The sequence below is a fragment of the Lygodium microphyllum genome, chromosome 2, assembly GCF_053477565.2.
Source record: "Lygodium microphyllum isolate KBCC chromosome 2, Lygodium_microphyllum_v1.1.10, whole genome shotgun sequence".
In the NCBI taxonomy this organism is placed as follows: domain Eukaryota; kingdom Viridiplantae; phylum Streptophyta; class Polypodiopsida; order Schizaeales; family Lygodiaceae; genus Lygodium; species Lygodium microphyllum.
The window spans coordinates 51,831,430-51,847,042 of record NC_141136.1 but is presented as its reverse complement, the minus strand read 5'-3'; the positions used below and the strand labels follow the sequence as shown (position 1 = coordinate 51,847,042).

The 15,613-nt window shown below is 41.7% G+C and overlaps 1 protein-coding gene across 3 annotated transcripts in view; it reads right to left on the bottom strand.

Annotated features, from left to right (window-relative positions):
* The window catches only part of EMB2804 (tubulin folding cofactor B), an 84,261-nt gene extending 71,270 nt beyond the window's left edge, over window positions 1-12,991 (bottom strand). For 2 of the 3 annotated variants that reach the window (XR_015693197.1, XM_087693466.1), the window contains exon 1: window positions 12,746-12,991. Coding sequence is in view for 2 of the 3 variants with exons in the window: in XM_087693466.1 (XP_087549592.1) it covers window positions 12,746-12,856 (111 nt within the window). In the remaining variant the exon portion in view is untranslated. The remainder of the gene's footprint in view (window positions 1-12,745) is intronic. The other variant, XM_087693458.1, reaches the window with a different exon arrangement.
* Between the last annotated feature and the right edge of the window lie 2,622 nt (window positions 12,992-15,613).

Genomic DNA, 15,613 nt, shown 5'->3' with positions numbered 1-15,613 from the left:
GATGACGGTCCTCGTGATAGAAATCACGCCTCCGTTCAGATGAGTGTCGAGACAAAAGCTCGTCATCTGAGTCATCAAAGCCCGTAAACTGATGAGAAGACATCTTCGATATCTGCAAACACCAAAACACAACAAGGGAAGGTTGCCGGTGCCGAAACACAAACACCAGAGGCTCCTGAGCTGGCCGCCTTGCACAGAACGCAAGGATGATGTCAAACGCAAATGCTAACGATGCAATCACCACAGAAAAACAGCCTCCTGCCTCAAAACGCAGCCTGGGAATAGGTCGCCAGCAGGAAAAGAGCCACCTGAAGATGGAACAACAGCCAGAACAGCAAGGCGCAGGCTGAAAGAGTGTCGCCCAACTAGAGGAGGGCCGCCCAGGCTGAAAACGCAAGCAGGAAGAGGTGGGTGATGACGTGGCAGCCACTGGAGAAGGCGCCAGCAGCAAACGCAAATATGTGACACCAAAACAGGCCGCCTTGATCAAGGAGATGGTGCACAAGGTGACGCCTCAGCTGTTGGAGACGTCTTGACCAGCAAACGCAAGGTTGTGGGTGTTCTCCTGCGTAAAACTCAGCTCCGTGTACTCTCCTTCGGCTCTGATACCAAGTGAGAGTGCACTGCGGAAGAGGAAATACGAACACGGAGGGAGAGAGAGAGAGAAAGCAGAAAATAAAAAAGAGAAATCTGCACTGACTGAAATGAACGCTGAATACACTGAAATGGACTGATCAGTCCCTGCACGCAGCCCACAGCGTCAGTGAGGGCACCAGATCAGGCTGATGATGATGGCAGCACCACCACGGGGGAGAAGGAGTGTTGGAATCTGCAAGAAGACAAGTGACCAAGTGGGGAGGGGGGCTGCCAATAAATAGGCAAAAGGGCAAACCCTAACCCTAACCCTAAAATGGGCGTAAACCCTAAAATGGGCGCAAACCCTAAAAATGCCCTAAAATGGGCGCCCCACAATAGTGACCAAAAAGTGGCCGGGCAGCCAATGCCTGCCCACTAAAAGAGGCCAAAAAGAAATACACATCCTAAGACAGCCAATCAAGAGTGACTAGCCTCCCCCATCATAACACATGACAGACATGTCAGAGCTCCTAATGTCCTCGTCTGACTCAGACTGAGGCTCACAGGCAGGAGATGACAAGGCATGACAAACATGACTGCTAACACCAACAACAGCTTTTCACCCTCAAGCGGACCTTCTACATCAAGATCTTAGCATCCTATAGCGGATTTCCTCCTGTTTTAGGACTCTACCACCAAAACGCAAATTTCTTTACCCAAAGATCTTAGCACCCTCTATTGAAGTGCCTGTACTCCCTTCTTTACCCAAAGAGGACCAGCTTGATGGTTCAAACTGCTCGCTTTGGTCGTGTGAGATGGAGTGTATCCTCGATATCTTCTATCTTTGGGAGTTTGTTACTCATCCTATTCCCCGTCCATTGAAGGATCCCACCATTGGATCATCAATGAATCATGCAGCCTTATGGAATCGGCTCAACTCTAGAGCCCAATCTTTCCTCTTTATGAGCTTACAGGATTCTACCCTAGTGCATGTGCATAGGTTGCAAGAAGTAGCATAAGTGTGGAAAAAGCTTGCTTCTTTGTACCATTAGAAGGCATTTGCTCACCGGATTACTCTCTAGAAGAAATTACGGATGCTCACTACTGATGATTCTCTTTCCATGAAGGATCATATCAACACATTGGAGACAAGCTAATCTCTTCAAAGAATGTGACTATGATTCTTTTGACTTAGTTGCCATCTCCCCAGTTTGATATCTTCTACACCAACCTTCTTATATCGAGGACCCATGAGAAGCTTTTATGGGAGGAGCTTGCCCCTCTTTATGAGCTTATAGGATTCTATCCTGCATGTGCATAGGTTGCAAGAAGCAGCAAATGTGTGAAAAAAGCTTGCGTCTTTGTACCATTAGAAGACATTTGCCCACCGGACTACTCTCTAGAAGAAATTATGGATACTCGCTGCTAATGATTCTCTTTCCATGAAGGATCATATCAACACGTTGGAGACAAGCTGATCTCTTCAGAGAATATAACTATGATTCTTTTAACTCAGTTGCCATCTCCCCACTTTGATATTTTCTACACCAGCCTTCTTACATCAAGGATCCATGAGAAGCTTCTATGGGAGGAGCTTGCGCCGCTTGTTTTGGAGCATGACGAGCACGCCAAAGAGGTTGCAAGTGGATCCACCTCCACCAAAGCTTTTGTTGCAAGTTTGGGAGGGGGGATGAATCCCCATAGCAAACCTCCTTCCCCCTTGAAATCCCTACAATTGTTCTTACTTGCACTGCATTGTGCCAAAAGAAAAGCATACTACACTAGAATTTCCATAAGGCATCATAGTCACAACATTAGCCACTATTGTCCAACCATGTCACATGCTCCAAATCTATAGAAAATTTCCAGCTAGTATATACATAACATAAAACTGAAAATCTATCCAAAACTGTTGTTAGAAACTCATTGGATGCATCCATAACTCATGTTTCTCAACTGTTTTGACTATCAACCATAGAAAAGAATATTTTCAACACAATCCAAAACTCTCAATGGCATTTATTCACATGTTACTATCCATGGAGCCAGCTGTAAACCATTGAAAACCGAGCATAATCTTATCATAAGTTGATCGCTTCTTGATTTGAGAACTTATCATAGACTACTGCAAATGTGATCCCAAACTGATCACAAACTGGTTGCAAAAACACTCCCAAAAGTGACCATAAACGGTTCTCAAATTGATTAAAAATTAAGTTGAAACTTTTTTTTAAAATTGTCTCAAAACTAAGGTTAAAACTCATGCTAAACTTATCATAAACTGATGCAAAAGTATAGTTTTAGTGCCCGAGAAACTTGTACCCATCTGTATACATCTCATAGTGACTAGTACACTGAGTAGTGACCTCATGGCAAACATACTATTAATACAATACCTTGGAAGCATATTGAATACATCCGAGATCCACTATATACAAGAGTTATTCACAACTAGTGGAGTGGAAGTGCTACCTCCCCCTTGAGCATCACGGCAATACTCCGAAACTCTGCTCTGCTAAACCTAAATGAGTGGCTCTAACAAATAGACATCTAGGTAAAGCTACAACAACTTAGGATGGTTTGCCAAGTCATCCTCTTCCATCCATTTTGCATCAATTAGTGAAACAATGCTGAAGCTTCACCAAGAAGCATGTGGAAGCTTTACCTCTAGCTTTACTTGCCTCAAGCCTCCACTAGGTTGTAGGCCTTTCTTCCCCTTAAGAATTGTGATGCTTTATACTTTCACATTGCTGCAATTCCAACTTAACTAATATGCAACATTGCATCCAGTGGACTAGCCCCTCATGTGTACCTAACATGCTAGGAGCACCAGATGCATTAGGAAACATTCTTGTTTGCATAGTTTGGACCATTGCAACTACCAATCATACCAAGATATATTTTTCCATACATTGCATGCATTACTAGTAGCATTTTTCCTCATGACCAACACTATACAAAGCATTTCAAGAACAACATTAATAACATGAGTCCCAAACACAACGGGCCGCATATATGCATCGCCAAACTTGCCACTTTGTGCCCCAGGATCATGCCAACATTGTTACACATGGGTTTATGCATATTACCATCCATACCCGGATACATTGGGCCTTCCACACCACGCATTGGTTGCTACATATCATATAAAGTTGTGTAACACATCTTCATATGTGGTCCCTAACCCACCATAGCATGGACACTAGTGCCACCACCAAAGTATCATGGCTGCCCCATCATTGCGTGCATGCCCTACTGTCCAAAAAGCATTGAATTGTCACTTCCAAGTTGGCCTTGCTATGCATCAATTGCGCCACTAGCATCATTTGCTTATGCTCACTACCCACGTTTGGAACGTCATGGTGCTGAAATGGCTCTTTCTTCGATGCATCTTGCTATCCTAAACCCCTTGAAGACGATTTCCTCTTCTTACCTTTACTATATGTTGAGAAACCCTTCACCCTTCATCCGCAATTTGCGTTTTTGCGTTTTTGCATTTTGCGTTTAGGGTTTGCAGTTCCAAAAAGGGGCGCCATCCTAGACAAACTGTGCCTATTTATAGGGCACTCTCTCATTTATTACTCACAGCTGATTCATTCAGTCCGTCGCCTCTTCTCTCCAGTCTTTCCACTACCCTCACACCCCTTCAGGAGGACATTGCGGTTCATGGTTCGTGGCTGTTCTCATCATCTTCCTTGTGCTATGGCACCCTTGGTCCCTTGTATCACATTCACTCCATCTTCTCCATGTTTGCCAAGTTCACTCCGTGTTCCTCCCCGCCAACCCTATTGTCTCACTGGTACGTCATCTTTTAACAAAAAAGTGCATGAAGTGAGGATAATTTGCCAATTACATGAACATTTTAGCTGCTGTCATCAACTGATCTTTAAAATGGTCATCAAATTCCTCTTGCTCTTGCTGGTCATCAACTTCTGAAGGCCTAAAAGGGCCCATATTTTGGTATAAACCAACATTATCAGCTTGTTGTCCATGCTGCACGCCTTGTCCAAGATTAGGGATTACATTTTCCCCAACACTTTGTGCATTTTCAGATTCACAGGCAGCATCCCTGCTTTATCCCATCTCACTATTTAAAGACCTTCTTGCTGTAATGCTTAGCTGAATACAATTTCAGCACTAGAACAAAGCTTCTAACCTTCAATCAAGTGCCTCAAGCCCACCAATTCGAGGAAATTGATGGTATCCTAACAATGGAACCATGAAACCAGCCTTCCTTCTTGGAAAGGGTGGTAATTCCCTGATTAAGCACTTAATTACAGCAAATAAACATAAATTGAAATGCACAATTTACCTTAATAACCCTAGCAATGTAAACATGAAACCAACCTTCCTCCTCGGATAGGGTGTCCAATGTCCCAAATTAAAGTGATAAAGTGTGCATTTTCAGTTTATGTAAATTTTATGTTGCTTGTTATTAGTGCTAAATTAGGTTATTTACCACCCTATCTAAGGAGGAAGGCTAGTTTCACATGCCATAAACAAAGAGGAGTGGAAAAGCCCAAATCTGAAACATGGAGGACTCCCAAGATGGAGCTAGAGGAACAATTGGGCAATAACGACAAAGTGTCAACACTAGTAATAGGAAACAAACAAACATCACCAAGAGTATCTAAACCCTTACATGGACGAAGATCCTATAGCATAGAACCTTGAGGAGTCATATGGCTCGAAGCATCACTATCTATGAGTCAAGGGTGCTCTAAAGACAAGTCGACCACTAAAGACGGCTCCTCCAAGACATGTTTATGAAGGAGCACAGACTCATGGGTAACAACTGGTGTAGAGATAGAAGAAGGCCCGAGTGATGTTCCATCCTTCACTCCTGGACAAAGGTGAGGGTGCTTCTTCCAACACTTCTCAGGGTGTGAGGCCTTCCTACAATGAAGACACATGGAATATCCTCTACACTTCCCCATAAAATCTATATCAAAGTCGGAAGATGACTCCAACTTCTTCCTCTTCCCTATCTTCTACTTGGCATGTCCTCTACCTAGAGATAAGGCACAACCACATGCAAAGGGTCTGCAAGAAACTCTCACTGTGATGCACATCTTGCTCAAGCACCAATGGGACTAGCTCCTCCCAAGTGAGTCTCCCGGCTACAAGAAGTGAGAAGACTAGTGTAGAGCACATCATAGGTCGATGACGAAAGATGTGAGAGAAGTGTCACAGCTAGGCCCTCTCGAAATGGTTGTACCAAGGAATGAAAGCTCATCCCAAAGCTCCTCTACCCCATACATGTGATCCCTCAGCATAGGGGAATCAGCAACACAAAGCTGTCGTAGCTTCAACTGAAGAGAGAATTGATAATTGATGCCCAAATGTCTAGACCCAAAATAGAGATGCCAATCTCCTTCAAAGCTCTACAATGGTGTGGATATGTCCAACATGCACGAGCATAAAATCTCTACAACTCAAAAAGAGAAAAGAGCGGGCTTTGGCATTCGACCAATCCCATTAACCTGTCGAATCCGCAATCACATCATCGTGACAGTAGGTCAAGATATATGGAAAATAACAAAATCCCAAAGGTCACAATCGTCGCGAACACACTCTATGCAGCATGACCATAGAGAATAATTCATCCTATCCAACTTATCGGATGCCGATAGAGAGGGTTGGACTTGCACCTACTCAAGAGATGCCATCAATGCCAATCGGGTATTGGAAACCCCAAAAGCATATAGCAGGAAAGAGAGACAAGATGGTGGTGTTTGAATCATCACAAACCACATGATCCCCCACAATATACATGTCGGCCATATCTGTCCTTCAAGTGGGAATGGGTGTAGCAATAGACTCCTACCTTCCTTGGATCCGCATCTTCTTTGGCCTTCCACCACATCCAATATCTAAGAGAGGGTATTAGAAATCATGTGTGTCATGTGTGGTCATGTCTTGCCTGTGAGTCTTAGTTTGAGTCAAACGAGGATATTAGGAGCTCTGATACCATGTGAGAGTGCGCAACAAAAGAACCATGAACTCGGAGAGAAAAAGAGAGAGAGACAACAAGAGATGAAGAAAAAATTCTGCACTAACTAAATAAAATGTTGAATACAAAGAAAAGGATTGATCAATCCCTGCACATAGCACAATGCATCAGTGAGGGTATCGAATCAAGCTGAAATGATGATAGCAATAACATCGGCGACAGTGATGGTGACCCTGACTATGGTGGAGACGGTGACGGAGACAAAAAACGGAGATCATCCAAACTGTTGTCCATGCCGAAGATGGAGGAAACTGCAGAAACCAACAAAGCACCTGGCAAAAGATTAGTGTCAAAGTGAGGAGGGTCAGCTATAAAATAGTTGAATGCCTCCAAATCTAGCCGACCTACCATAAATAGCTCTAAATATGGCCAACCTGCTGAATAATATGTTGGCGCTGCAATAAATGCAGTCTGACTGCATAGAAAAATTCCGCAAACAATGGCATGGCATCCTAGGTTGTCCAATGGCAAGCAGGCAAGCACTAGCAAGAGCTGGAAACTAACTGGAAATGTAAGAAATGCACACAAAACTCGACTAGAAGAAGATATGCATTGCTCTAGAATAAGCTACCTCCTTCATCAAAGCACATATCAGAGCTCCTAATGTCCCTATTTGACTCAAACTGTGCCTCACAAGCAAGAGATAACAGTGCGTAGCAAACATGGCTGTTAATAGCCACATCACATCTGGAAAAATACAAGCAAACCCACAAATACAAGCACAAACTCACACATGAACTGACAAATCCACAACAATTATCTCTCAACAAAATGGTTTTGCACAATCTACCAACAAAACCCTTTTAGAATTTTGACCAAGCTACTAGAAACCCATAGAAAAAACTAGGATACGAAGTTGCCATCCGCCTCTTGCACTTATATCAAAAGACCTACAAAGTTGCTACTTAAATGATCCCTTTTAAGTTAGCTTTCAGCTTGGACCCCCATATCAAAGCAATGATCTATCAAAGACATGTACCATATCCAGCATTGTACATAGATAATGACACATGGAAGAAGCCATGAATACCCAAGCAGTGGGTAATCAAGCCACCACTAAGGTGCCTCAAAAAAACAACTCATGTCAAATGATGATCGTAACAAGCTCTAATCACAAAGAGTAAAAATAGCTAAATCACAATACCTATCATAAACCAACTCCATGGAAAATGCATCATGGCCATGGATACCCCGCCTTCCATCAAACCGTAAAAGGGATCCTCTCATACAAGATGAAACCAGGGACAAACATTACTCTCTATTTAGCCACTCATCATGAATCTCAAAGGCAAACCAACTCAAAGGCTAAACTATCAAACTGCATTGATACATATAGAAGGTCACACTCTAGGTCCACCACATCTAAATATGAATGAGATCATAAGCTCCACCTCCACCACCCACCACATTTGTCACAAGGACATGAAATTTTATTGCTTTGCCTAGCATTTGATTAAAAGTTAATCAAATGTGTTCATGTGACTTACACATGCGAGGTGCAAGTTAATTGTTTCACGATGTGGGACCCAAGACCTCGAGATATCAATCGGTGCGCAAAGCAAAAGTTGTAATAAATTATGTCTCAAAAGTACTAGGTGGTACCCAATGTCAGATTTAGGCCTAGACCAATTTATTGGTCACTAATGTTAGTAGTGGCATTAGAAACTAGGCATTAATAAATTAATTAGTGCCAATCTAAAGGTCAATAAGTACTAAAATTAGCTATTGGAACTAATTTTTTATCATTATTAAATTAATTTTCAGAATTAATATTTTAAAAAATAATTTAATTAACTAGATAATGCTGAAAAATGAGATTAGAAGACTGCCACTTGGTAAAACTTGCCCATACAAGTGGAAAAAACGTTTTCAAGAACTAGTGGAAGTATATTCTAGCCATTGTGAGAGAGGAGGAGACTATTAAAGAGTAAGGAGAGACTACTAATGTGATTTGTAGCCACCAGGGATCGGTCCTACAGCATGTGACAGCAGTTTGGAGCCCTCCAAAAGCAAGTGACAATAGCCCAAGGTTCTTCTAGTGCAAGGGACAACATACAAAAGGGAACAATTATCTTTCTAGTGGTCCTAAGTTGTAAGTGACAACTTCCATGGCTGTTTGAACAAGGTGGCAGCAGTTTTTTCAACATCTCTCACAAAGAAACTCTATAATCTTTCTCTCTACAACATTCTATCTCATCCCCCAGTCATCTCTCAAGTTATCCCACCAAATCCAACCATTTGAGTCATCAAAAGTGAAGATATTTGAAAATCTCCATTGTAAACCCTAATTTACAACAGAAATTAGAGTCTAACAACCACTTCGGGATGCATGCTCAAAATTGAGGGGCTAGGACTTAAATTCCAACAACTGAAATTGAGGAATTTCAAGAAGATACAAGAGACCAACCAACCAATATCAAATTTGGGACTGAATTTGTTATTCAAGGAGCAAGATGAAGACTAAACCAAGGGGCAAATTGGTTTGGAGGCTTGCTAGTTAATTTTTAGAGCAAGTAGCACTTGGATTAGTGGAGGAAGTCAATGGATCTCGATTATACTTTTTGCATTTGCAATATAAAATAAAGAAATACCACAAGGGACGCCAATTTTGGGGCCAATAAGGTGTCCAATGTCCAAGATTAAAGTGGTAAAGTGTGTATTTTTAGTTTATGTGAATTTTATCCTTGTAATTAGTGCTTAATCAGGTTATTTACCATTCTATCTAAGGAGAAAGATTGGTTCCAAGGTTCACTCTTTAGACTAGAGTTTCTTAAGGATAACAGCACTAACTAGGGTGAAAAGACCCATTCTATGGTCATTGCGCCCTTGGCCAAACAATCAAAATCAAAGGGTGCTTGACCTTCATTTGCTTTTACTTTTGCAATGTCACCAGCTTCTTACAATCCTTTCGTAGATACCTCTTCTTACCAAAGAAGCTACATTTCCCCTTCTACTTCTTCATATCATTGCTCTCTAAAACAAAGAATGCTCAATCATGGATATTGACAAACTTAGATGGCAACCTTCCTTCTCAACTAAGTATAGAGTTATGCTCCAATAACATTGAGGTCATATGCTAGAGATTGACTCGATTGTCAAGTCAATCACATCTAAGATTGTAAGGCATTCACCACACCGTCATACTCGGGAGATAGCTTCTTGCAGTCCTTCCGAGGATACCCTTCTAACTAAAGAAGTAGCCTTTGTTAGCCTATATTTTGTCAATTTGTCATCTCTACATTTAGTCAATTTGTCATCTCCTAGTTATGAGCTCCATCAAAGTTTGATAGCGACATATGAGCTCTAACTGTTTCAGCCCATTATTTCAATGTGCATCTATTTTACAACATGTTTAGGGTGTTATCACATTGGTCCCAAACGTGCTACGTTTCTTTTTCAATGGCTACACAACCTATTTATTGACCAGAGACTAGAGTTGGGGTTGACTTGCCAAACATTTGTGCTAGCATTTTTGTGATCTATAGCAATTAATCAGCCAATTTTTTACAAGCTGATTGCATTACTTTTAGGGCCATCTGATTTTCATTTGGTCAATTTTGGCATTAGTTGGCTATTTATAGCCTCCTCCCATATGTGGCAAATAACATTATCTTCTTGCAAGTTTGGCACACTCTATCTTCAATCCTCCTTAGTCTCTTGTGCTATCATTGTCATAAGCCTAATCCAATGCCCTCACTAACACCTTGGGCTGCATGCAAGGACTAATTAGTCTACCATTGGATTCAACCTTTTAATGTAGGTTTATCGCTTCATTCTCTTCTCTCTTTTTCTCTCTCTTCTCTTTCCTCTTTGTGTTCATGATTCTCTTTTGTTGTACACTCTTACATCATCACCCCTTCTTCTTCTTCTTCTTCTTCTTCTTGTCACTCCCCTCTAAAACTATGAATACTTGATCATGGATGCTGCCAAACCAAATGGTCAGCTCCCTTGAAGCATGAGTATAGACTCATGCTCTAATAATATTGAGATCATATACTAGAAACTGACTCAAGAGTCAAAACATGACATCTGAAATTGTAAGATATTTGCCACACAATTGTACTTAAGAGATAGCTTGCAGAGAACAATTCCCACCAAATGAGCTTCAAGTAGAACTCATTGCATGTTGCAAATCATATGATGAATTTGGGTCACTCAAAGATGAATTATTGAATGGTGTCGACTAACTTGAACCACATGGTCTCAAGCTAACCATAAAGGCTAGTAGCCCACACGGTCAATGGACCCTTATAAGTTAAAGCTTTGCACATACCTCAAAACATGTGCCACAAGAGGTGCCCACCAATAGGACTTTCTTCAAGGTACAGTCAATATGCTTTGGCATCATCTCTATCCGACTTCTTGAAAATTGTCTTTGTCCCAAACAAATGGAAGATAAGATGGTTGTTGAGGAAATGAGTTGATCTCAAAACAAGGTACCATCGCTGCTATTGCGCGAACTAGGCTTTCATAACGCCACTCCAAGTAAGTTAGCTAGGCCATTGAGCTTACCATCAGCGTTGGAATATGTAAGAGCCATTGAATGATGAAAGGAAAAGAGAACTAAAAAAGGGTATGAGAGAGTACATAGGGCACTTATGGTCAATAAGCTGAATTAAATCAAAGGTTCAATATTTTAAGCAAAGAGATCCACACAGTCGAGAGATACAAATAAAGCAAAGAGAGGTGTAGTGAATACCAACACATGAACCCTCTCTTAAACAAATATATTATGATCAAGAATATCACAGGCTGAGAAATGCAAGTCGAGCAAGGATGAAATGTCAAAGTCAAAAGGCAGCTGAAGACCCAGGTTGACATGTAAGAAGCAAGAGACAATGGCTGTGGAAGAGCTTGTGACAGCTGGAAAAGGCAAACACAAGGGTGAACGTGCTGTAGGTAAGAAAAACGGCAGATGGAGCTGAAGAACACAGGTCTTGGAGCAGTGAGATGACTGTTTGTAGCAAACAGCAGATTAATATGTCATGTACAGCAAGGTCGCCCAGCACCCATGACGATGGCCAGCAGCTAAGCACAGATTTTCTCAGCCCCAAGTCCAGTAAACACAGCCTGTAACAAATCAGAGACAGCGGGAACAGCAGAAACACGTGCACCAAAACCAAGTGCTTGGTCGTTTTTATACCACATGAGAAAGAGATACAAAAGCTAGCTCTCTCTCTCTCTCTCTGGCCTGCCCCCCGCAAGATGTAGATGTGCAACGAACATTGGAGAGGGGAGGGAAGACAACTATAATTGGGCCAAGGAACAAGACCCGAGACAACTGAGCCAGCCCCTTCCAAACGCCCAAATAGAAACCATAAAACAGATGAAACGCACTAATGCTAACACAGTCGGCAGTCCTTTCCCTCCAGCCTTGGAGACCAGCATTACTCAGCATGTGACTCAATTTACAAGCATCAAAGCTTGTGAAATTGCTCTTTACATGTAGGGTCGTTCTTTTCTGAGACTGCCAACATCCCAATGGATGATGGTTTCTGAGACTGCTAGTATCACAAACGAGATCACTGCAGGGATTGTAGTTAGGTGCATCTAGAAGGTTTAGATGCTTGAAGCAAGGGATGCATCGATTTGGGCCCTCATATGCAAAATATACAAATGTCTCTGCAGGCCCAGAGGTCCGTACACTTGATTAAAGTTCTCTCATTCTCGTTATTTCAAATGGATTAGAGTCCTCTCTCATTGTCATTGTTTCAAATAGTAACCTCTTTTTTGTAGGGAAAAAACTGCCAGGAATGAAATTCCAGTATCAACTATCTCAATCTGCAATCAATCAATCCTAACATGTACCAGGATCACCAGTCAGACGTAGTCGAGCAGAGAAATGTTTCTAAAATCCCCCACCCTTTCTAAAGCATTCGTCAGCTCTTTGCGATGACGATAATTACGCATCTTTTTGTAATGAGATGTGGCAGGACCACAAGTCTCACATAGTTGAACAATAAAATGCCTCTTCCCCGTCCCCCCTTCTAAAGCATTCGCCAGCTCTTCGTGATGGTGATAACAAAGCATCTTTTGCTATGATGAGAAGTTAGTAATTCAACAATGCTCGTTTCAGGCTCTATGTCAACGAATGTTTTCTAATCGGTGCTTATTTTCACTGTCATTACTTTCTGGGACGAAGAGACGAACGCATACGTGAAGGCTGAAGCGGAGTTGGCCAGAATGGTGCTTGAGGTTGGAGTGCGTAACGTGCAATGACACCATGTCTTCGCCCGCGTTGCTTTGTAGACCTGCGTGGGACGCCATGGCAGCTGTTGCTCAGCAACGAACGGGCCCAGTCTCATCTGAGCATTTGATCGGAAGTAAAACCTAAAAGCAAAGTCTAGAAGCGTGCCCAGGTCTTTTGGGCAGCCCCAAAAAGTAGGAGGTAAGCATCAGTAAAGCGTCACCGTAATCCACCCATGTTGGCAAAACTCTAAGACGAGCCATCTCCCTTTCTAATGCCTAGCCGAGCATTCCAAAGTCATAAACTGAAAAATTTTTCTCAGCTTGATTACTGGCTTGTGAAGGAGGGATCCTTCATTAAAAAATAGCATGACAATGAGGGGCGAGAAGGAGGACAAAATGCAATGAAGGAAAAATCATCAAAAGCTTTGCTCATGGATCTCCCACAAATCACCTTTCTTAGATGGTGGAAGAAAGCATCGCTTGATTGGGAGGTGCTATGTAACATTACAAGGGATTGTCACAACTTTCACAAGCTTGCCCACCTAACTTGTCGAAACGCATTATTTCAAGCACTTCATTCAATTGGCCAAACACATTGTTTCAAGGACTTTGTCCAATTTGGCAATGGCTACCTCTCACATAGCCTACACATCCTCCAAACTCATCAATTTATCCATTTTTTTCCCAAACCACATGAAAGCAAGAATGAACAAGCCGAAGAGAGTGTAGTGAACTCACCACCTTACCTTCTCCCTAACGCGATGAAGCGAAGGCTTGACGGTGGCTCCACAATCCATGCAATGGTACCTAATTCGCATCCGCTACTCCATAGCTTCCAACCTAATCCACAAGCACCCAATCCATAAGAGCAAATGCAAAGAAAAACAGAAGCAATCCAACCTCTCCTCCAATTCAGCTCTCACCCGAGAAGGGGAAGAAGAGAAGACCACGCACAAGGAATGAGCTTCACCTCTCAAGTCCCTCACTCTCAAGATGGAGCACAAGTGGATATACTAAAATCAAGAAGAAGAAGCATGCTCTCAAGGTTACACACCACAATAATAAGTTTATCCATTCACTTTTTGGTTTTATAAATAGGGTTTGGAGTTTTGGGTGCCCATCTCTCCTATTTGGCTCTTGCCTGGTCTTCCTTAGTTTACACATACATATTAGATTACACCAACAATTATGAAAGTGAATGAAAGCTAGTGCCCATACCCTTGCCAAGCTATGGATCTTTCTACCGATGAAAAATATTACAACTTGCACAGGTGCTACACCACATTTTAAAATAATATTACAATTAATTATATAATTGTGTGCTTTGATAGAAATTATATACCTCACAATATTCGCTTGATTTGCACATCTCTTTTATTTTTTTGGTTTTGCTTATTTGCTTAACTATCCCATGCCTTTAGTTGTTTTGTTATCTAGCTACCTTCCATCCTACATTTAACATTAACCCCCTCCTAGATGAGTGTCAATCCTATGGCACTCGGAAGTAGCATGCTTTAGCTTGCACTAGAAATAAAGAATATTAGAGACGACTATGGAATCATTATGAGAAGAGTAGTGGTTGTCGCTATAGCTTGATTTGGATGTTGAAGGTTTTAGAAGATCATTATGGGAATTGAAGTTAACTTGCGCTTTGGATGCCAAGCAAAAAGTGGTAGTATGGAATGAATGCAAGTCATGAATTTAGGATCTCTTGGTTGGTGGCTATTTGGACTAGTTGAAGTTAGACACCACAAAGGATGTTGGCTTGAGGTAGAAGTTGCAAGCCACTCCATTTGCTTGTACCTACAAGGAAAAACTTCTCGCGCTCTCTCTCTAGGGAGTGCTAGTTTGTTTATGTACACAAGATGTATGTATGGATTGAGAGGTATGTCAAACTCAAGGCAAAAGCTAGATTGTTGTTTCGCACTTGAGGACCCAATCCGTGTATAGGTTATGGTGCAATTATTATGTGAATGCACATGCTTACATAGGTTATTACATAGTTAGAAAACAATATGATGGCTTTCACTTTGTTGATTGTCAATGAAGTAGAGCACCAATTGTTGATGGGTAGGTGATGGGAAGTGTTAGAAGTCAATGAGACATCATGAGAGAAACCTCGAAGTACTATGTGGCTAATGGGGCTCACATTCATGGATATTGACAATGATTCTTTTAAATGAATAGAGATTATACAATGCTCAATAGGATTGCAGCATTGAGTGATGCCCGAATAACTTGCTTGTTGTCGTGCTTCTTGTATTGTCACTATATTCATGAGAGATTGGAAATGATTGGAATAACTTATGCAAGTAACTATGGGAGATACACCTAACCATAGGTGAGTCGAGGTTCCCTAAGTGTGTCCACCCTTGATGTGCCCTAAGCTTAGAAGGGAAAATAGGAAGTGGGGCTAGGGGTTTAGGGATGGAGCCACAAGGCCCCATCAAGTATACCTAGCTTAAGGATCCCTAGATGCAATGTTGTGTTTGTGTGTGCATACTTTTCTCTCTTCATTTTTTCATTTTTTGTTTTTTTTTAATACAATATAGTATAGAAGGGCATTTTAGCCTCGGTGAGAAGAATGTGACAAGATCGAGAGACCTAAGAAGGCTCTTAATGTGGATAATCCAGTCGACATTGAAGAAGTAATGATGAAGTGGTTGGTGGGGCTCAAGCTAGGGTATCCTAAAGAATGAGGCTTGGTTGCTAATAAAACTGCCATTGTTTATTGACACTTATCTTCTCATTGTATTGTGCCTAGTTCTTGGAAAGAGGAAATAGTTGAGAAAATGTTAATGGAGGCAAACTTATATATGAAGCATGATCTTGTTG